At 31.7% G+C, this 24570-nt stretch overlaps 1 protein-coding gene across 1 annotated transcript in view; it reads right to left on the bottom strand.

The window, feature by feature from the left end:
* LOC141575199 (early endosome antigen 1-like) overlaps positions 1-24570 on the bottom strand; it is a 37307-nt gene that overhangs the window by 8371 nt on the left and 4366 nt on the right. Inside the window, 8 exon segments of the mRNA XM_074353924.1 lie at positions 492-608; positions 7628-7783; positions 8682-8803; positions 9456-9569; positions 10472-10511; positions 12440-12505; positions 12599-12653; positions 16203-16327. Coding sequence (XP_074210025.1) covers positions 492-608; positions 7628-7783; positions 8682-8803; positions 9456-9569; positions 10472-10511; positions 12440-12505; positions 12599-12653; positions 16203-16327 — 795 coding nt within the window.

Below are 24570 nucleotides of genomic sequence, written 5' to 3'. Positions count from 1 at the left end.
AAGGAAGCAATCCAAGTATCCATCAACAGATGAATAGATAATATGATAACACATGTACAATGTAATATTATTTATCCTTAAAAAGGTAGGAGAATCTGACACAGGCTACAACATGGATGAACCTTGAGGACATTATCCCATGTGAACTAAACCAGGCACAAAAAGACAAATACTGTGATTCCACTCATATGAGTTACTTAGAATAGTAAATTCATAGATATAGAAAGTAAAAAAGGTTTGGGTCAGGGGAGACAGTGAATGGGGAATTGTTTAATACTGTTTAATGAGTATAGTTTTAGTTTTCCAAGATGAAAAGAGTTCTGGAGACAGGTTGCGTAACAGTGTGAATGTACGTAACATTAAAAAAAAAAAACAACAACAAAAAACTTAACTCACACTGTACTGTGCCAATATATAAATAACATACACAAGATTAAAATTTAAGATATACAAAATCACTTTCCCATTATATATAGTTTTTAAATTCTCACCTGATTTTTTTGTGTTAACTCATTAACTGAACTTTTAAGTTTCTGTAGTTCCTGCACATATACAGCAACTTCCTGGGGGCGTTTGGCAAGTTCACTTCTCAGCTGGCTTACTGTGGCCTAAAAAGAAAAATAAAAAAGAAAAAATTAGAGCAAACTAAAATGAAAAAGGAAATGAAAGCATCCAGAGGTTTTAAGATTCCATAGATTTTTGTCATTGTTGTTGTTAAATTGAAATAATCCTTAGAAATTTCAACTTGGTTCTTTATCTTACCACCCTCTACTGCCACCCCACAACTTCTTTGACTGAAAATTAATTTTTAAAATTTATCCAAAATGAACAACTTTATTTAATAATACAGTAAGTGAAAAGTTGACATCCTATTTTATGTGTCTGAAGTAAGCACCAAACTGCAAACTTGAATTTACTGGCTTTAAATTCTATACTTTAATCCTGAATTTAAAAAGGATATGCAAGTCATGCCTGTGTTTTCTCCCAACTTCTATAGCATAGCCTTTTCTTTTTACTTCAAAATCACGTTAAATGCAAACAACCAACACAGAAACACCTTTAAAGGTGGTGAATCATCTTTTTCACTGTAATTGAAAGTACCTGTCTATAGAAGTTATCAAACAGAAATTATATGTAGTTTCACTAACCTGGATCACACTATGATCATGGATAATAGCTGGACATGAATTTGCTTTAATACATTTTAACATTTTTAAATAAAATTAATGTCTATTATTGAAACAATGATTTGATCATTTAGTAAATATTATAAGAGGAAGATAAGCAAAGATCTTGGAAATACAAACTTTCTATACATGAAAGTTTTAACCACTACAGAGACTAAGTACTGTTTTTAAAGTATGCTTTCCTACAACTGAAAAGAACTTTGTATTTCTAATTCATTGTTTACATTGTTAGTAAATAAACTTTATAATATGAATATGGTAAACTTTTTTAAAAATTTTAACAAATACATCAGCAGTTACTATATTATATATTACAAATGAGTACTTTCATCTTCAAGGGGGAAACCTTAGAAGGCTACTAATTTATTATAAAAATAATGCCAAAAGATCTTTTGCTATTTCTTTTGGAAACCCTTCCAGAATGCATGGCACCTTTTTTCTTTTTAAAGATTCTCACTAGTGACAAAACCAAATCCACTATAAATGGATGAATATATAAGTTTTAGAAACAAACTAGTAAACAAGGTAGGTGAACTGAATGATCAAACACTTGGGTTTATCTTATTTAATAACCATAAATTAATGAAACTAGTTTTCTGAGTGTTTTCCCAACTGGTTTAAAGTCAACTAAAAGAGGTTTGAAAATGTTTTGGGGAATGGCAGCATGTCTGAGATATGTTCATGGCCTTACCTTTTATGGAAAATATATGTATAAAAAAATATATATATATATATCATATATTTCAAAAAAGGGAATGTTTAAATATTCATGTCTTTTTAACTGTGTTCAATTTAAAGTATATCCTAACACCTCCTGTCTTAAAATGGTCATGCATCCTTCACATGGTTATAGGTATTAAGAGTTTACTTCAAATTGCTGTATCTAACAACTCTGAATCTCAGAATCATTTTCTATTAGCAACACTATGGATATTAATAAAAACATTAAAACAACCTGGCTATTTCAAATTACTATGTTTTAACCATGTAACACAAATGCCTACTTATCACACAAGAAAAGAAATTATATTTAAATCCCTACTTGTAAATATCCTATCAAAGGAATGACTAGAGTATCTCGCACATAATAAACAGAAATAATAAACAGTATGTACTAAAGTGCAAATTTTGAGTATATTTCATTAAAATACCCTGATTCCACTTTAAAGTCTGTAAGATGTAACATGTCTATCTTGCTGATAAATTCCAACATGCAGAAGAAACTAAACAAAGAAAATATATCCCAATTTTGTTATTTTTATAGCTTTTAGATATGTTCTTATACATAATTTTATAATGTATCCTTTGTACACTAAATATGTATTTTTTAAAATTATAATTCATATTTTTAAAAATATAAAAGCAAGAATATTTTTAAATTTAATTTACTCAAAGAGGGAAAAAAGAAAGATGTGGGAAGAGTATATACCTAAAGGTACATTTTAGTTGTGGGGAAGAGGAGAAACGGGAGTGAATTACAGGAAACTTTCACTTTCTCCACTGCACAATATGAGTCATTTTAATTTTTTACAATGATCATGTATTATGTTTCTAGTTAAGAAAAAATACAGATTGAAGAAAGACACAATTTTGAAAGAAAATAAATACATTCACTATTTAGTTATCACTATGGTGAAATTCAAACAAAGAAGATTCAAGCCACACTGACACTCCTTACTAGTTAACAGGCGAAGCTCATCTGTGCCCGGAGGCTGTAACACTTGCATTCCCTCTTCCTGAGAATGCTGCTCCCAGTTACTCACCATACTATTTGCTTACTTCATTCTTTCCCATGTAACCTCGTTGAGGATATCTTCCTTGATCATTCTAAAACTGTCCCATATTACTTCCAGCCCCACTACTGCCTGTATCTTGCTTTGTTTTTCTTTATAGCACTTTGCATGAACCGACTTTCTATCATGATTTGGTTTACTTACATATTATTTGGCTAAAGGAAGATAAGCTTTATGAGAGCAGGCACTCTGTTTAATTCACTCTTGTACTCCCCACACCTAAAATAGTTGCTGGCACTCAGGCATTCAAAAAATACTCACTAAAGGGATGAGTGACTCTATATCCTAGAAGTTAACAAATATTTGTTCCCATGAAAACAGTATATAAGATCCTATAAAATAGCCTGCATTCCCTTGAAGCCATGTTATTGAATTTAACATCAAATTTTACTAGAAAACTATAAATTACAAAAGAATTAAAGAATGATATTTCAAGCAAACATCCTGCTAGTGCTTTAGGATTATAATTGTTGTCCTCAAATTCTACTACTCTTAGCAAATAATTATTTTAAAGATGGTTAAAAGTTTGCTTGGTTAATAAAACAAAAATGAGTATATCTTTGAAGTTCTTATATTGCCTTGAAACACAAAATTTGCCATACGATGAAAGAAGGTGCTATATTAGAAGTATTACTATTATTCAAAGCCTTCCAAAAACACATTACCTCAAGTTTAAGCATCCCCATTAGAAAGCAGAAAAAAAAAATGATAGATGAAAGGTGGAAGACAAGACTGACAAAAGTACACATTGAACACACGATAAAAAGTCCAAACACACTACTAATCTCTGATCTCTTACACTAGCATACTTTTAAAAGATATTCAAATGCTCTTTCATAACTATGCATGAGTGTAATATTACTTATTTCGTATCTTTTTAAACTTTTTAGCTTTAAAAATTAGGACTCAAATGAGTATATTTGGAATAGAAATAAAATTTTTAAAGAATCATTTCATTAAAGACCACACCAAATAAGCTGATTACCATTTTGATATTTTCAAAAATGCAGATTTTTGGAAATAATACTTTTATGAACCTTTAAAGCCTTAATTTCTGATCTAAAGAATGGCTAATTATTTATAAAGCCCTTTTAAATGCTTTAAAATGAGTTATTTTTCTATATGCCTTTTAAAATATCTGGACCAAAAAAATGAACTGTCTACAAATGCATAAGGTATATTTTCAATGACAGTAATGGAACATATTTAACAATGTACACCAGATTATATATCTTCAGCCTAAACTAGAAATATCAAATAAACCACTGCATTTTTCACTTCTTTAATTATTTTAATGTGTTTTGTTTCTGATGTCAATATTTAGGTTCAGTTAAAGCAGTAAAATAAAAAATAAAAATTTTTTCTATTAAGTTCCTTCAGTGCTATAATTTATTAGCATGTTTAACTAAGAATAAATAGAATGGAATTTTAATAAATTAATAAAACACATGTCATATATTTAAAGAGTAAGCAGAAGCTAAAAGAGTTATAAACAAATAAATGAGATGGAAGATTAAGACGGTAATTTTTTTCATATGGAAATGGTATGAGACACAACTCAAAGGTATTTAAGCTATATTCAATACAATATGTCAAAATTTAAAAAGTAATAATAATAAGTATTAAGTAAAGATTAATAGCACAAATTTACTTACAAGGCAATCATCAGATCACCTAAAATGGGAGATAACATGATACAAAAAGAACACGGGCTTTGTATACAACCTGGGATCTAATGCTACCTTCTTTATATTAGGTACATGGCCTTGAATGAGTTATTTAACTTCAATGAGCCCAAATTCCCTACACATAAAACAAACTTAGTACTTAACTTACATGGTTAAAACAAACTTAATACTTAACTTACAGGGATAAAAGAAACAAATGAAACCACATATTTAAAGTGCCTAGCATAGTGTCCAAAACCTAAGTGCTCAAAAAGAGTTTGTTTCTAATAACAATATACTGCTCTGACTCTCAAGCTACTATTTCCTAAAGCTATTCAAAATATTTCAGCATAATCTGAGGTCTTGATCACTATGTATTTATTAACTGAACAGCAAGTAAATAGTATCCTTGTTTTATTAAAAATATGATGAAATATTAAATCAATTACCCTGAAAGAACAAATCCCTGTATTTTAAAATTTATTTCAAAACACTTGGAAAGATACATTTTAGGAAAACTTAAAAGAAATTAAAATGTGAAGAATGGATTTCTAAGCCACTTTTCTTCTTTCTCAGAAATATCTTTTCTAGAGAAAAAAATAAATCATTGTTTCCAAACAGACACAGATCCAGAGACATAGAAAACAAACTTATGATTACCAAGGGGTATAAATTGAGATTTCGAGATTTGCAGATACTAACTACTACATATAAAATAGATAAACAAATATATACTGTGTAACACAGGGAACTATATTCAGTATCTTATAGTAACCTATAATGAAAAATTTGAAAAGGAACATATGTATGTATGTGTACGACTGAACATCATGCCAGACTTTGACACCACACTGTAAACTGACTATATTTAAAAAAAAAATTAAATTAAAACAAATCATTGTTTCATCACCCATGTTGACAGGTGGACAATGTGGGAAGATACTAAACCCTTTCACCTCAAATCTTTTATGTCTAGTTAAAACTTTCTCATCTCTAATGACCTATTCTCATTATATATAAACATATTTTAATCTACATGAATAAAAACAAATTTATAAAAATCCTCCATATTAAACTTAGAGTAATTCTTTTGCGGGGGGTAATTAGGTTTATTTTTTTATTTAAATGGAGGGCCTAAGGATTGAACCCAGGATCTTAGGCATGCTAAGCATGCACTCTACCACTGAACTACACCGTCCCATATAGAGTAATCCTTAAGTAAAATATTACTTAGATATATTTTCCCACATATATTTTTCCCAAAATATGTAAGTTTATTCTCTTTGGTCAAACTCTACTTATAAAAGATGTGTATGTATAACTCCATAATTCTCAGTTGGAAAAGGTCAAAGAGGATTGCACATTAAAATAGATGTATTCTAAAACTACCATTACTGTGATTCAATTTTAGTCACCCTATTACACTTATTTTGAAATTTCAAATAACATTAAAGGAATTTTTTAATCAAAAGAGTGTAACTTTTTTTTACTAGTATTTGAGAAATACTAGTAATCAGGCAGATTTAATTAAAAGTAATTCTTATTGAACCACAGAAATAAATGACTAGATTCACCTATGTTCAAGTATTTCTACTTTAGCATTGTTTGAATCAGGCTTTTCCTCATGAGATTCTTTGATTCAGACTCTCCTTAATTATACATTGGGAGCTTTCATCTGGCTTTGATAAATTCATGAACTCCCTGAAATTGTTTGAAAAGTTGTGAGATTAAATGTCACTGGGCTACAAAGATCACTTTTGGGAAATCTACACCTGAGGTTCATGAAGTCTGAAGTGTTAAGCATCATAAATTCTCACATGCCTATATGTGTTATACCATAAACTTTTACCATTCCCCCATTGATAAGATATAGGAGGAAGTAAACTAAAGAGTGACATACGTTATCTATAATATTTATACTTCATTGGCTTATTAATATGTTACCAATTATGAATAGAGTGGCTTTTAGATCACAAGCTGAAAAACTCTAAGAGATGCAAATTAAAATATCACTATAACTTAACTTTTTAAACTGAAAACATGAAAAACAAACATCCACATCACATAAGGGAGCTTAAGAACTGCACATAGTAGTAGTTATAATAAAATATCTCCTATAATACAGTAAAAAAAGAACAAAGGCTAGGATTTTTAAGAGAAATATTTACTACATATCCCAGAGCTTGTCATACACTGACATAATTACATAAGGGATTTACAGGCCAAAGTCACGTGAGCAATAGAAGAAACTGAGAATGTTTATCTTGGAAGACAGAAAACTCAGAGTAAATATGAATAGTCTTCAAATATTTCATGTGGAAAAAAAGAACAATTTATTCTGTGTAATTGCTGAAAACTGAACCTGTGCATGCAAATTACAGGGAAACAAATGTCAACTCAATGGAATGGTTGACTTATGAAGAAATGTATCACCCAGCAAGAGTTGTAGATCACTTACCAGAGATGCTATAAAGGGGATTCTTGGATGCAGTGTTAGACTGGATGATTTTTAAGACTCCTTTCAACCACATAATTCAATAATTGATAAACAAAAAACAAGTCTACTAGAAAATAAGCCTTTCTTGAATATTTTTTTCTAAATATTGGTAATACAATTGAAGAAAATTAAATCACACTTCCTTTACCCAAACTGAATTTAGGTAAATTCAATTAAAACTTATTAACTAGCCTGGAGCAAATTTAACTTTAAATATCATTTCTCCACAATATACCATTTGTTAAATAGAATAATACTCTTTAATGCAAACATTCGTCTCTAAGTTTCTAGCTTCATAAAACAAAAATAAAAAATACTATCAAACCATACTGACTATATACAAATATTACTCAGACCAAATGAAAGAAAGGCAAATACTGTTTGATAGGTCTTCAGAAAAAAATCTCAAATCCTGGCTTTACTCAACAGTATACACTAAACAAGTTAACAATAATCTCATTTAAGTGCAGTGAACTTCATTACCTCTGAGTTAGCATACTCTGTTTGTAACTTTTTGCATTCATCTTTGAGTTTTTCAGATTCTTTCTCACGTTCCAAGGTCATGTTATCCATTAGCATTTGAACTTGGACCAGTTCTTTCTTTAGCACAGCAACATCTTCTATACCAGGTCTCTGAAGCTATGAAGCAACACATTTCCATTTCAATTAAAAATTACAGTGAAACTAAAATAACATATTTTTAAAATAATTTTACTGCAAAGAAATCAAAATAAAAATAATCTTTAATGTCAATTATTAGATTCCGAACATCAAACACTAATGTCTTCCCTTCAACAGTCCTCTCCTTTTCCCGCTCTGCCTCATATTTAATAGTATTACCACTCAACGTGCAAACTAGCAAATTCACAGTTGTCTTCAGCGCTTTAATTGCTTTCCCTTCCTTCGCAAAGTACACTCACTGGTAATAACAATCACTTGATAAATGCTAAATTCTTTCATTTTCTATCTTAGGAAACTGGTAATAAAATGAAGGAGGAGCAAATATAAGCATAATTAGAGTCTGCTGCAGGTTCAATATAGTTGATTCATTTATTCATATATCTATTAAGTACTAAATAAAGGACAGGAAGGAGGCAAGAACAGATCCCAGGTTGTTAAGCCTGGGGAGAGTGCTGAAAATGGGTAGTACCAGTGACAGAAATATAGTTATGGAGGAAATATGATGACTTGATGTTACACTTGTCCAATCTGAAATCGAAGCTAGAAAAGTATCCTAAAAGTAGGTGGATTTACAAAACAAAGTTCAAAGGACGGTAAGATCAGAGATGCAGATATGAAAACTACTAAGTAAGACAGATAATATTAAGACAGAAACAATAAGAATGTTAACATCATAAATTATGTATTGTAAACTTCAATTTTTACTTTAAAATTCATATATGTAGGTGGTAAAACTATGGAGAATTTATTTCCTCCATTTTACTCAAGCTGTATTTCTAAAAAGTTTCATCAGAGTACATATTTTATTTTTCAATTTCAAATAAGGTTTATAGTCTAATAATGGTTTCTAAATTACCAGTTCAGTCTTCAGATCTTGAATTACAGTCGCCTCTTTATCTAATTGGTCTGTCAGATGTGTCATTTTTTGTTCAGCAGCTTCTCGAAGACTCTTTTCTTCATCATATTTTGACTTTATATCTAACTAAGGATAGTTATATAAATATTAGTTTCATGACATTAACTTTAGAGAAGAACAGTTTTATAAATTATATTCCAGTACATAGCTATATCTGTATCTATCTATATATATATCACTCTAATTCAAATTCACATTCCTTAGATAACTATAAATATATACAATAAAATTGTGCTTCTAATTACATTAAATGATAAATTTAAAATGATCAAATGTCTTTGTCTACGTAAATTCCACACACTAAATTACTAATTAGCATTTTAATGTATACTTAATCATACATAATATTTTACCCAAAAGCATGTAGTTGAAAAAATTACATGTAATTGATAGCATAAACAAATACTAACTCTATATTATTTAACTTCTTCAAAATGTTACTTGTTAATCTTTAAGCATACCCCAAAAGAAAATTCATCTTCTGTAAAGTGAGTCTTTTGAAAGGCAGAGATGAGAGGACAAATGAAGCAATTTATAGAGCACTCTGTTATCATTATAGCAACTCTCTTACCATTAAATTCCATTAATCATCACCATATTAAGTCTAACAAATGCTTTATCACACTAAAATACGATGTTTATTTCTCAAACATACAATGGTAAAAAGGTAATGAGACTGATTTATTGGCTAAAAAAAATTCCGATTCATTTTACCTGCAATTTCAGTGGCAAGTTGGGCTGCTTTCTGTTCAAATAAGTCTTTCATTTGCTTAATATTAAAATTTTCTGTTTGAGCTTCTTCTAATTGTCGTTCCAAAGACTGTAGTTCTACAAAAAAAGTACAGTAGCTATTGAAACACAATATTAATTACATTTCCTAATTGTTATTACTTATATTTTAATCATTGTAGTAATTAAAGACAATCAACATGAGTCTACTATCCAATTACAAGCAGAGTATCTTCACATTTCAAGAATTAAGCATATGTTTCATTTAAGGTCAAAGTCATAATTTACAAACATATAAAACAAATGAAAGGAGTACTCAGCATCACACCCGAATGACATAAATGTTTGTTTAAAGATTATTTTGATTTCATATTTCAGTTATTGTCCTAAATCTGTCAACTGACCAAAAAGGAATACATTCTCTCCTCTGATAAAATGTACTATAATATGAAATGTAATTAGAAATGTTTTAAGAACAAGCAAGGCCTTATGTAAAATAATCAACTAAAATATGCAGTAAACTTCTACTATTTCATTCTAACAAAGAAAAGAGATATCAGAGGGACATTAAATACAACAGCTAACCTCAAAATATAATTCTGATTAATTCATTGAGCATTTCTCCAGTTAAAGTCCATTACAAAGATGCTAGTTTCATCTTTCCTTCATTTCAAGAGAAAAAGAGTGCATCTCTTTAATATAGATTTAAATTTTCACTAAACAACCATATTAATGTAATATTCCAGAAGTTTGTTTATAACTTCAGAATATAATGATCTAAGGAGACACTAAGATTTTCGTTAACTGATTAAATTATGAAGTTCACAGGCAACAAACATGCTGCTCAGCCTAGAATATGACTGTTAATCTTCACTGTTTTAGAGCCATGAAGTATCCACAAAACAAAATTCACGTAGCAGGCATCAGAGAAAAAGAAATAAGAAAGAATGAGAAAGATGAAAAATAAAAATGGAAAAAACAATAGCTTCAAGTAAAGTTACCTGCTGGTGAATCAGCTACTAATCCATCAGGTTTAGACTCCTCAATGAAAACAAAAGACAAATGCATTAAAAGGAAAAGACAATGCTGTTACAATTGCCAATGTGAAAAAAAAAATCTCTGAAAGCCACAATCTGTCAGGTAAGTAGCAAGATTTTGACAAAAATTAAATTTTGGCCTGCTTACATTCTTCAAGATCACTAAGGTAACACTAAGCAGACTGGCATAAAGATCTAAATACAGCTCAGTTCCTCTAAGACTTTTTGTATTTTAACATATTATTAGATTTTTAGGTCTTGCAATAGATGGCATCTTAAATTCCATAAATCCAATAACAGATAAATAAGATAAATTATTACAATTATAAATATAGATTCTAAAGCAAATACTCAAGTTAGCAGGTAAGATTCAGTCCTATAATATTTGAAAATTTTCATAAGCTAAAATAGGCCATGAAGCAATCACTACTAAAAAATGGCTTTTAAAACATAAATTTTTAATTCAGGATAATAAACTGTCTTTAAAAGAAGCAGAAATAAAGAATATATTCCATAAGATTTAATTTACCACATGCATTAGGAATAAAATAATATACCACCTGGTCATTATTTCCATATTCTAAAAATTATATATATCTAGAAGAGTTTAATAAGGCTTCTCACAGTGTATCTGACTTTTTATTTTCCTACACATTGATTTAAGCATATTGACTATTAATAATCATCAATATTTAAAATACACTTTCCCCAATGGTAAATTTCTTATTAAGGCAATTGCACTGTGGAAGATGTATTTAATGTATTAAATGTAAAACAGTTGTCTCAAATGAGGAAACAATTTCCTCTGTGTTTTCAGGTACAGAAAACAATATAGCCCATTTCTGATTTTTAATAACATCTACATAAAACATGAGTAAGTAAACTATAAGTATTTTAGATTACTAAAAACCTCTTTAATGTATCCTCAATTACAGAAGCTGAATAGTAATAAGACTCATCTTTTTATCCATTTGTTTTTCTTCTCTAGTCCAAATGACGATTTTTGATGAAAAGATAAAAAAGGCAAAAAGACTAAGAGTCACAATGTGCTAAGATAATGTGCAAAAGGATTATTAATTCCTTTATAAAAATATTAAAGCTACTGTCAAAGGGTATCCACTTTATTCTTATAAATGAAAACTATATATGCATTAGGTAAAATTATTCTAGGATTCTTTATGTAATTTTCGTATAAAAGTCAAGATAATTTTAGTGTAAAACTCGTAATTGGATTAAGACATTTCCTTAGAAAATATATTAAACTATAAAGATTATGAAATATATATATATATTTATATATATAGAATCTAGGATATCAAACGAAATCACTAAAAATAACCACTTCTGTTACCACAGTGACTTTTCTTTTCCTCATGTATTTTTTTTTTGTAAAGTTGTATAGCATATGTATCTGTGTGTGTACAAGGACACATAAAAATTTTTATTGAGTTTTTTAAAATCTAACATTAATACAAGAGTTTTCCCATGCTTTCAAATGATCTCCACTAATATAAACTATCTGCAGTTAATAGTTCTTTCCCTCCTAACAGACATTTTAGTGATTTCCAATTTGTCACCAATTCTTTGAAGAGTTTCACTGTTGTCTGAACTTATTTATACTTTTTAAACATTTAGGTATATTGTCAGAAAATAAGAATAATGTAGCCTGATATAAAAAAAAACCAACACATAGGTAAATGATTCTTAGTGGAACACCTTTAAAGAGTTATATCTTAGATTCCCATATTTTGGTTATATTCATTTGCATTCATTAATATTAAAACGGGTATACATGCAGGATATTAAACACATAGAAACAAATTAGGAAGTTATTCATATCAGGCCACCTGCTTACAAAAAAATATTATGCTTAATTTTCAGCAATGAAAATAAACAACTAAAAACACACTTCAAGTATTTAAAAGCAATTACTTGCTGCTGTAGCCCTTGAAACTTTTCTAATTCTTTCTTTCATTCTTCTGAGTACCATTTTTCTTCCTAAAGGAAAAAAATGCCTTTTAATTAGTAAATTTTAAGACTTTTTTATCTGAAACATTGAAAATAAACACGTAAAATCATTTTTATTCTTACCTTAAGTGAAGCTTGTAGGTCTTGGACCTCTTGTCTAAGTAGTGTTATGTCATCTCTAAACATACATTGGGAAAAACAGGAATTAATAGTTAATGTTCTTTAACAAGTCATGGCTAGTGACTGTATATTAGTATTCTAGTTTTCTCAATTCTTAAAAAAACTACTGTACATTTTATGCATAGTGGAATATACATATAAATCCCTTAGGAGAATAATTGTATTCCTAGAGTATGTTATTTATAAATGGAAGAACATTTTATCACGGAAATGATAGAACTGTCAAATGCCTGAGCCAGAAACAAAATACCATTAATTTACCAGCAAGAAGTATCCATGGCTTCCTATTGCAGTTAGTATAACATCTAAACTCACTAATAAGGACTATAAAATCTGTACAGTCTAGTCCCTGCCTTACCACTCTCCCCCTCACTCATCTAGCTCCAGCATTACTGGCTTCTTTCTGTTCTTTGAGTCTGAAATGCTATTTCCTGGCAAAACTTCACATTTTGTTCCCTTCATCTAAGAGTCAGTCTGATACAGAATAGTGAGAGACCACCCGAAGTCCTAATGCAGGAGAGATTCCATGAGAAAACACATTTGGGATTATTATTCGGGGTATAAGAAACATGTATCTTCCCCTGTTGGATTGTAAACAGCAGATAAAGGGACCCTCCTTGCTCCATGCCACTGCAATGCTGCCATGGTAGAAGACACAATAACTGAAATGAGTAGACTGAAAATACTCAAATGAATTCATTCTAGTACAAAAGGAATAGGAGAACAGGATCAGTTCTAATGATGGGGAAGACCAAGTCCACTACAGCACAAGCATATGAGAAAGGTAAAAGATAACAGGACAATGCTGGTGGAAGAATTATTCTCTAGGATGGGGGTGGGGGTAGAGAGTAAAGGGACAGAATCAGCTTCATCTGTGAAACATGGTTAATGATAGGAAAGGAAGGAAATTGCCAACAAAGAAAAATGTAAAAGATGGAGAATTGAGTCCTCTATTTTTTGTACTCATTCATAAGTAAAGAATTAACTCATTGTTCCACAGAATTTGTCTACTCCAGACTCTCAAGCTGTTCAGTTTAACGGGGGAAGTAAACATGTAAACAAGTAAAAGCAATAGATGATCATCAGTTCTATGATAGAAATAAAAGCAGAGGCATAAAGACAGTGATCACTTCTACCTAAAAGCACTTCATGATGGAGATAAACTCTGAGGTAAAGTCTTTAATCTCTGAATACAGAAGTAAAATTAGATAATAGATTCCTGTGTCTTTTGTTGACTCTTAAAATTTATCTTTATCTGACACTTTCACTAATTTTCATTTCTCTGTTGTGTGTGTGTGCGTGTGCGTGCGTCCCCATCCCTCCCTCTCTCCCAAGTGGCCCTAGGAACATATCTATTTGTAGAGACCACAAGCCAACTGGAGAAGACTTAGTCTTTACATGCATATGGACAATTGTGGGTGTGTTTTAAGTTTTCCCTACTCTTTATTAATCTTCCAAATCCATGTATAAACTAAAATGATGAAGAAAGGAATTAATAACAATATACTTGAATGGCTCATACTAAATTGAATCAAATTGCAAAGAAGATAATCCAATTCAGTTTCTAATTGGGTGAACTTAGTTATTCCAATTAATCTTTTAAAAAGTGCCACTTCAACAAATTTGTGAGAGTAATTTGCCTATCAGTGTTTAGAAGGAAATATAATGAGCTCTGTTTTCAAAATGTCAACAGTGAGATGTTCCTTTGGAACATCAAAAGATACCTAGTAGGCAACTTGGGAGATAATTCTAGGTTGGGAATGTAGTTTAGGAGGAAGTCATAGATGTAGATATCATCACACATATAGAGGAAGAGGAATACATTAAACAGATCAAAAAAGAATGATAACAATGGTATGTTGTCTCAAAAGAGCAGAACGAAAGACAGCCAGTAAACCAAATTTGCAGAGACTGTGACATATGGTCTACAAAGATGGCTGCCATCAAGTTCTTCCCTTCTTATATGTAAAAGCCACCCCTTCACTGAAAGACAGTTTACTTCTTGGCCTCTTGAATCGTAACGGGCGTTGAGCAGTCTTGTGGCTACTTTAACCAATAGAATAGGGCAGAAGTGACATTCTGACACTTCTGAACCCAAACCTTAAGAAGACTGACAGCTTCTGCTCCTTTCCTCTTGGAATGCTCTTTATTAGGACCTAACTGCTATCCTGTGGGCAAGTCAAAGCAGCCACATACACAGGTCCATATAAAGGAGAACTGAGCCCCCTGACATATAGCCCCAGCTGAGCTGCCAGCCAGTATCCAGTTATAACCCCCAGCCATGAATGTGAGGCCATTTTGGCCCTTCTGGCCTTTTCAAAACCCAAGTCTACATAACTTAAAGCAGAACCACCCAGTCAAATCAAAGAATCATGAGAAGTAATACACTGTTAACGTTTTAAACCATTAGGTTTTGAGTGGATTGTTACACAGTAATACGTAACCAAAACAAAGGTCTACTAAGATAAAAACTGAAAATAATCCTTTTTTTTTTTTTTTTTAACTGTTGGGCTTTGAGGGAATAGTTTCAGAGCATGGTAGGGCAGAAACCAGGTTTCAGTGAGCTAAACATTGGATGAAAAGTTAAGGGTAGACTGAATGAAAATTCACGTACTAGGCACTAATTCGTAGATGAAAAAGCAGCTCTGTTAAATTGACACTAAATATAAAGGCACTTATACATGATTTAATATAAATATATATTTTATATCTATTTCCTAATAAAAGACAAAAGAATGGTACCAAAATTATTAACTCATACACAAAAATCTTAAAGAGCATTAATAGTCACATGAAAAGGAAAGATTCACACATCCCAAAAGCACTGGTTTTCCCACATATTTTAACAAATTAAAACAACCATATTTTATAGTTCTTTATTATCAACCATAATGTGGTCATAACCAACTATGAGCCATTTTTTAAAGAAAAACATGAAACAAATTTTTTACAAGTAGAATAAAATCAAGATTTCTCCCTTAGTGGGAATATAAGATAAAGAGTTTTCACCAATAGCAGAAGAAAAGGAAAGTTATATTGTTGAATGCCTTTCTAAGTAATTATATTTTAGCTTGATTTAATTTTAAAATGGTCAGGCAAAATTGCCAAGAAGCAGAATGTGTATGTGTGCTTGTTATTATATTGGTGATTACAAAAGAAAATTTTAAAAATAATTATTAAATTTAACTCTTGGCTAAATTAATTATTTTAATAACTTACTATAAAATCTTCTAAATAAAGTATATCATTTTTTATTAAGCAGAGTATGCTAAATATAATTTAACCTTTTGATAAATCACAACCTTCTTTCAAAACATAACCTCTGAACCATGTTGTAGATGCTGATATAGTTATTGGTCAAGGATAGAATAAGTTATAACAATAAAGGAGGAAGAAAAAAAAATGATAAACGAGGAAGCCACAATAAATGAAGACAGATTTAAATTAAATAATATAAAAACACTATTTTCAAAAACTAAGTATTCACAATGAAACAATGGTATCACACACATTCACTACATTACACTTCAAAACTATTATACTGTACCGCTTCAGAGCAAGAGCTTCTCCTCCATGACCTGAATCATTGCCAGCATCATGAACTGCCTCATAGTGTTTGAAAAGTTCATCAGCAGATCCAAGAGATTTCATACACTGGGGACATATGAAACCCTAAGAAAGAGATAGAGAAATGTTTCAAAATAGTATTTTAGTATTGCAGAATAACCGTTTGTATGTTATGAAATACAGTCACATGTATTATTCACACCAATGGTACCATTAAGTAAACTCTAATTTATGGTGTTAAGTCCAAATTCTGGTATTGCGCAAAGGTACGTCACTGCTTATCCTGGATGCAGTTTACAAGATATAAAGAAAACCTTTACAACCTTCTTTTAGGTTGAGTAAATTAATGGTAAGAGAGTTTTATCCTGAAAAGTCAATTCTAATCTCGAAGTCTAGTTGAGAAGATTTGTCTTCATATCCTCCATCTCTGTAGATAATCCTCTTCATAAATAATACCTGCTCCAATCTACTTCAAAGGAATGATAACCAAAAAATTAAGAACATGAAGTACTCTGATCATTGAGAAAAAAGGTAATGTAAATAACTCATAATTACCACAGAGTTATCTACAATGGTTGAGAAGTATTCTAGTCAGTAATGCTAACCGAAGACTAACATAAAAATTTTAAATTAACATATAGTCCTGTACTTCTCTTCTAAGAACTTGTGGTTCCTCCATACCCCATTTATACTTCTGTAATTTGTCTCTTCAAAAATTAAGTTTCTTGAATTACCTTAAAAAAATATATATATAGTCTATATATATATAGTCCTGTAAAATAATAAAAACTTACAAATAATCCCAGAATGACTATATGGTTATGGTATACAAGGTCCTTCATGTGTATTACCCGAATGACCTAACCAGTCTGATATCTGGACACCCTTCCTTACTCTATACAACATGGCTCAACTATACTGAAGTACCTATGCTTCTCTGAACACACCATGGTATCTCACATTTTTATCCTTTTGTATGTATATTGCTATTTTCCTCCAGCATTATTATTAGTGTGTCAAGTTTCTACATTCACTGCGACACACAACACAAAAAAAGATTTTAATCTATGTTTCCCTAATGGCTAGTGTAGTATTTTGAACATACCATGTATTTCTATACTGTGTATTTATTTAGTGAAATATGAATAAACCCAGCAGGGAAGAATTTGGGGGGCAGGGACAGAAGAGCTTCAATAGTTTGCAGATCACAAAGCTTCCAAGGGACAGATTGAGCTAACTAATAAAAACTCTGGATACATAAAAACTAAAAATAAATAAATAATTTGTGCTCTTTTGTTGGCTGTTACACAAGTAATATACCCTTACTTATCATTTGTGCATATTATATGGCAAAACCAAGGCTCACTGAGCATAACATTACCAGACAATGGTGTAACAAGTATATATAAAGGATTATAGGAACACAGGAGGAGAGGTATCCAACTTTGCCTGTGGTAGCAGTTAATGCTTTACAAAAAATACAGATACACATACATATTGTGTATATGTGTATATATACATATATGTAGAGATATGTATATATGAGACATTAGAATTAGGTACTAAAGAATAAGTAGGAGGAAAGAGACTAAATAGAAGTTTACTTGTCAGAAATAAAGTCATTCTAAGCAAATGGAGGAGCATGAACAAAGATGAAGGAAATGGTATGAAATACAGTCGTGCTGCATTTAGGAAGCAGAGGTCTGTTCTGATTATAGAGCAAGAGTGAAGGGCAGGGGCACTATAGGTGAATGAATGCAATGATCTCCAAGAAACTCCTAAAATAAGCAAAGACAGTAGTACTGAGGCTGTGCATTTGGACATCAGAATAACGCATCAGGATCCACAGATATTTGATGCTCTGCTGAATTTGATGTCTTCTGAATGAATGAATGCTCCCAATCTATGAGTTAATCTAGCTGATGTTATGCTCTTTTTTTTAAAGCCACCTATTATCTACCATCATGTTTCATAACTGCTCTATATTATGCTTTATTTGGCATTCTTGTAAACTTCTGCCCAGTAACTACTGTATCACACAAGTTAACATGCTTTTGGTGCAACAGCACATAAACCCCTATAATATTTAGCTTGTCATCTCTCTTTTGCGTCTCAGCTTCTTCTAGTAACTAGAAGGCAAATTACAGTGTTCCTCAGGGAATCCACACCCCGTTACATTATTTAATCTTCACAACTTTGGCTTCTTGACTATTGTCTCTACTTCCAGGTTTTGGCTTTAGATACCTAAGTATGCCAAAAAGCTAGTGATCACATTAAGGTATGTCATACCCTCTTAAAGCTTCTAAGTATTACCAGATTAATATTCCAGAATGAACTGATTCATCCCTAAAGAGAAATTTTAGAAATTCAGTAATAAATATTTAGTTATAGAAATATTCCACCTACGTAAATTTTCCATGTGATTAGAGCTTTCATGGATGTTTAAATAAAACTTCAGTTTGGGGACATTTCTGATAAAAATAAATCTTCCTAAAGTACATATATGCACTTTCTCACCTTCTTAAATAGATGATATTAAACCTTTGCTTAATGTCTAAGCAGCATAAATATTAATCACTGAATGAGTATCTTCCACTCTGTTAATTCTGGCAAGCATCTTTAATTCCTGTAACCACATTTCAGTTTTTTCTAAACCCTGTTTTGTCTTTCAACAATCATTTCTAAAAATTATTCACGTGCTATTTCTAGCAATGCTAGCCTCATATGAATGGGAAGGGTATACTGGGGGGGGGAGTCTATTAAAACTATATCACTCATTTAAAATAAAAGTAAAATAAGCTCAGAATGAATATCTGAGAGATGTCCCATGAATGGGACTTTGTGATACTAATTCTGGATATTAAGAGATTCCTCTATTTTTTCTAAAATATTGTCAAGGGGACTGAAGTTGCTAGATAGCATAAAACACCAAATAATAAAATACTCAAAATAGCTAGCTACATTTATTTCCCTTAGTCATTCCAAATTTCTCACCAACTTACACACACACACACACACACACAGGTTAAAAGCAATTAAATACCTTACTCTTAGCTTTCAGTTATCTGCAACCCTTTCTCAGATCCACTGTAGCTAAGAGCTTATCTTAACTTGATACTGATGATACCCTGTTGTACCAAGTATCCTTTCAGGTAAAAGGAAAGTTCTTATTAAGTGACAGGGAGAACAGGTTGTCACTTTTGATTCTGGCTAGCCCATAAAGAAAAGCTGACCCATATGTTCTGGAAGAAAGACAACTGGTAAAATGCTAAGCAGAGTTCCAAGACTTTTATGCCTCTATCTTTGTTCACACTGCTTCAGCTAGTTTAACTGTATCCTCCCACAGGCACCCGTTCCCCCATCACCCTAGAGAATGTCTGGTTTAAGTGTTCCCCACCAAAGTTTTTCTGCAGTTTCCCTTAAGTTGAATTAGACATTGCACTCTTTTGCAAATATGTATCATAGAAACTTCCTGGCATAGAGATCATATCTTATTTACCTTTTTTTTTTTATCCCTTTTATCTACCAAAATACCTGGAACATAAGAGGTACTCTATTAATGTGTTAAATAAGTGGAGGTTTGGTGAGATTGTGTTCCTTATATGTCATTATCTCATAGGAAAAAGTAAGTGTGATTTTTTTGTCTTTCATGGTTAAAAAAAAGTTTCATTCTTTTATAAAACTTATAGAAGAATTTTTTAAAATCTATGCCTCTATTTGGTTATAGAATACTGTAGTCATTTTCAAAGGAAGAGACATAGCAGGATCATCTGAGAAACTGTTTCCAGCCTAAAAATTGGCAACAATTCCCCTCACTGGTTCCCACCTCTAGCCTTAGATATGCTTAGATATGCCCCACACACTACAGAGAAACATTTGGGTAACCCACAGTTCATGGTAAGTATGCCTCATTCTTTCCATCAGGTCTGGGTAGTCAAAACAGAGGTTGAAACAGTGGTAGACCCAGGTTCTAATGCAGTGTATTTTCCCAAATAAAGACAGTGACAGTTCACATGCAAAGTCGTCTTTAAGAGTAAAGCATTAATCTAAAACATTGTAATATATTCACCGATAAAACATTAACTAATAAAGATATAATTATTGAATAAAAAACTCACTTTATATTTCAAATTTCATGGCAAAATTTATGCAAAAATATTAACTTAAATGTTTATATTTGTTTACAGATTCACAAAGAATAGCCAAGCCAACTTCCCAAGAGCCTCTTTTCCTTATTGAAGCTTCTTTAAAGCATGCATAATTAAAGCAATCCATATTCCCTTGTAGCATAAAAAATTAAGCAACACCAAGGCCAGGAAAAACAAAGCTATTTTGAGCAACCCATAACCAAGCTGCTAAAACAAAATATATAGGACCCACAGTAACACTGGAGTCATTAAGAAGTTCCTGTCCTCTTGTCTCATTTTCAGCGTGCACTTTCTGGTAATGCTCCGACAAATCAATAGCAGTTATACATCTTTTCATACATAATGGACAGATGAAACCCTGTGAAATAACAACTTTTAGGAGGATATACATAAAGTTATTTATGAAACAAAATATAGACAGTAAAAACAGACATAACAGGAAAATAATTAGTATATCTCTTTTTAGTATATAGAAAGGAAATTTTTAAGCAGTAACTGCACGAAAGGTGAAAGACCTATCCAAAGTAGGACTTTGAAAATTAGTTTCCATCCTCATGCTACAAGTTTCCTCTGGTTCAGTATTATAGTAACCAGCTGCTTCAGTTGGAATATAACTACTCTTTTTGTTTATAATACTTCGTTCTTGCTTATCTGAGAGCCATTATTGGCAAACTAGTTTTTATTTTAGATCAAGAAATGACTGGCAGTTTTAACAAATACCTTTATGTAAGATAACATTCTCAACAAAAAAAAATTCTTATGATGAAAGCAATTTTTAGTCTTCACCATATTCCACTAGCCTAAGATTCTTCTTGTCCACACCCATGTGTTCCAGTAGGTAGGTTTCTAGTAGGTAACCTTTTATTCTAACTTTATGAGCCAAATAAAATCATTTAAAAACAATTTCCCAAAATCCCTATACCTAACAATATCTATATTTTAAATGTGAGATGTTACACTTATCTTTGGTTTGGGGTTTTGTCAGACAGGAACAGTAAAAGGATAAGAGGATAGAGGAATTGAGAGGATCAAGGAGAAAGTAAATTAAATGAAGACAGTGGTGAAGGACAATAGGTTATAAAGTTTATAATGTTATGGGTTTGGTGTCAAAAATAGATGTGGTTTTGAGTCACAACCAATATTGACTATATGAATTTTAAAAGTCACTTTATTTTGCTAAATATCATTTCCTCATCTATAAAATGGGGCTGATATTAGTATCTGTTCTTCTAGAGTTATTGTATAGTATATAAAATGCTTAGTACAGTGCCTGAGACATTATAAGTGCTAAACAAATATTAACTGTCATTGGATGTACAGTTAGAGAGTAAAGGAAATGAAGCTAAGAAAGGCTGAGAGACTAGAATAAAAAATAGAAATTAAAAACCTGAAATACTCAGTAAGGCCAAAGAAGTTAAGTAGTGAGGAGAGAAAAAGTTTTTGCGAGGACAAGCGGTTAAGGTAAAGAATGCAGAGATACGATTTTATTTAACATTTCAGATGAAACTATTCTACCTGATAAGAAGATGGAAGGTACTACCATGGGCTTGAGTAACTAGAAAAGAGGTAATAAAGATCATTGGCACTGATAACATTAAGAACTGGGAGGCTAAGATGTTCCTTGAGTCTCTAACATCACTTAGGAACATAGCAAGCAAGAAGACTGCAAACAAATGTTCCAAAGTGAGAAGCAAGGCAGGGTAGCAGTTAAAAGCCAGTCCTGGGCTTGAAACCTGGATTCATACCACTCTTAGTAGCATGTATGACCTTCAATTTCTTCATCTTAAAGGAGGTAAAAATAACACCTACTTCATATGGGGGAGTCGCATGAGATTTAAATGAAATAATAAATGCTAAGTGCTTATCACAGCATCTGATATAAAGAAAACATTCAATAAATGTTAGCTATCATTAATATCATTGTTCCTTTTGTTAACAACCCTTAAATGGGACTAGCTAGGGGATGAAAGTAAGGAACATGAATTCACTTTTTTTCTTTTTACTGATGAAAATGCTGTCTTCCAGGCAACCACAGTCCCGAGTACTAAAACTACACAATAATTTTTCAAAAGAATGCACTGTTGCATTTTTACCACAATATATTTATGCTGCCTACCATTTTACTCATTTCTTCACTGTAAGCATCCGCATATCATTCAATCATTCATTCAAAAAGTATTTACTGAGTGTGATTACTAGGTCATTATGCTACCGTGCTGAGAACACAATGGTAAAATAAAATGAAGTCCCTACTCTCAATAAGCTTGCAGGGTTCTTGAAAAATTTACTAAAGAAAATAATCACATTTTACACTCCACTAATCAGAAAATCCTATTAAAACTACCTTCAAAATATATTCAGAATCTCAGGACCTTTACTGTTATCGCTTGATCCAAACCACCCTCACAGTGTACATGGATCACTGCAATAGACTTCCAACAGTCTCTCTGCTTCTACCCTTACCCCACTAACAATTTTATTTTCCACAGAGCAGCTAGAGTGTATCCTACAAAAACGTAAATAAATTTTGTCGTTTCACTGCACAAAACTCCCAAGTGACTTCCCATCTCACCAAGAGTAAAACACCTAAGTTGTTACAAAAGCCAAATGGCCCTATGAGGTGGGCCTCATTACCTCACTATCCCAGCCTCCCCTCACACTCACTGTGCTGGAGCCACAAAAGCTTCCTGGCTTTTTCATCACGCCAGGCATGCTCCCACCTCGGAGACTGTCTACTTGTTCCACATGCCTGCAACATGCTTGTTCCAGAAGTTCACATGACTCATTTCCTCACTTCCTTTAGTTCTTTCTGAGCTATCCACTTTCTTAGAAACATCTTCCCTGACAATCCTATTTGAAATCGCACCCACCCAAAATACTTTCTGTGCCCCCTTCCCTGCTTTTATTTTTCAAAATAACACTGCCTCCTTCTGTACAATTTTAGTGTGATTTGGGTTTTTTGCCTGTTTCTACCCACTAGAATATAGGTTTCACCAAGATAAAAACTTTTTACTATTTCACTCACTGCCATAACTTCAGCATTCAGAACAGTGTCTGGCAATAATAAATATTCGACCAAGAACTGAATCTCATAATAATAGTCATTACCAAAAGGATAAGGAATACTTTTCCATAGAAGAACATGGAAGAAGTCTCCATCCTACATGTGAGCCAAGGAAAGTTTACTGAAAAAAAGTAATTATCTGCGATGAGACTTGAAGGATAACCAGATGTTAACCAAGAAAAATGAAAAGCCAAGAACAAGTAAGGTATAGAGATCAGCATATTCAAAAGTCCAAAGATAAGAAAAAACTTGGAACACCTTAAAATTAGGAGTTCATTATGCCTGGATCAAAGAACATTAAAAAAAAAAAACCCACATATATAAGGTTGACTGATTTACCACAAAAGTAAAAATTTAATGCCATGGGGAAAGGTAACATTTTCAACAAATGGTCCTGACAGGCATATGGGGGGAAATGTGATTTCCATATTCACGTGGAAAAAATGAAACTCAACCAGTACCTCATACCATACATAAGAATTTAAAAGAAACCACAGACTTAAATGTAAATGCTAAAATGATTTTTTTATCCTTCAGTCTTTTTTTCTAAAATATAGTTGATGTACAATATTATATGTTACAGGTGTACAGTATGATTCACAATTTTTAAAGGTTATACTCCATTTATAGTTACTATAAAATATTGGCTACATTCCCTGTGTTGTACACTGTATCCTTGTAGCTTGGGTTTTATTTTTTTAGTCAGGAGAAAGTTTTGCAGTCTTGGGGTAGGCAAAAAATTTTGTAGAACCCAAAAAGCACTAACCATAAAAGAAAAAGATGACAAACTGCACTTCACCAAAATTTAAATCTTCTTCTCTTTGAAAGACATAATTAACAAAATGAAAAACAAGCCAGATTGTAAAAAAATATACACATCACATATTTCTGATTGTGGTATAAGGCCTAAAATTAAGGCCCAATATTATATGCTGCTTTGACAACTGGTGAAACTGGAAGAGCTTCAATGATCTAACTACAAGCTCCCCTCCTTACTCTGCTCCAGCAGATAAGGTCCTCTAGCCCAAAAACCCTCCTCTTCACTGGGAGCAGGCACAGGGCCTGCTTAAGCCTGAGCAGCAGTTTTCAGTTTCCTACCAGTCCCTGGAATTATTCAAACAAGCCAATCACATCTC

Source organism: Camelus bactrianus, chromosome 27, assembly GCF_048773025.1.
Source record: "Camelus bactrianus isolate YW-2024 breed Bactrian camel chromosome 27, ASM4877302v1, whole genome shotgun sequence".
NCBI lineage: Eukaryota > Metazoa > Chordata > Mammalia > Artiodactyla > Camelidae > Camelus > Camelus bactrianus.
Note: the sequence above shows the minus strand (reverse complement) of the source record. Positions and strands in the feature narration are given on the sequence as shown.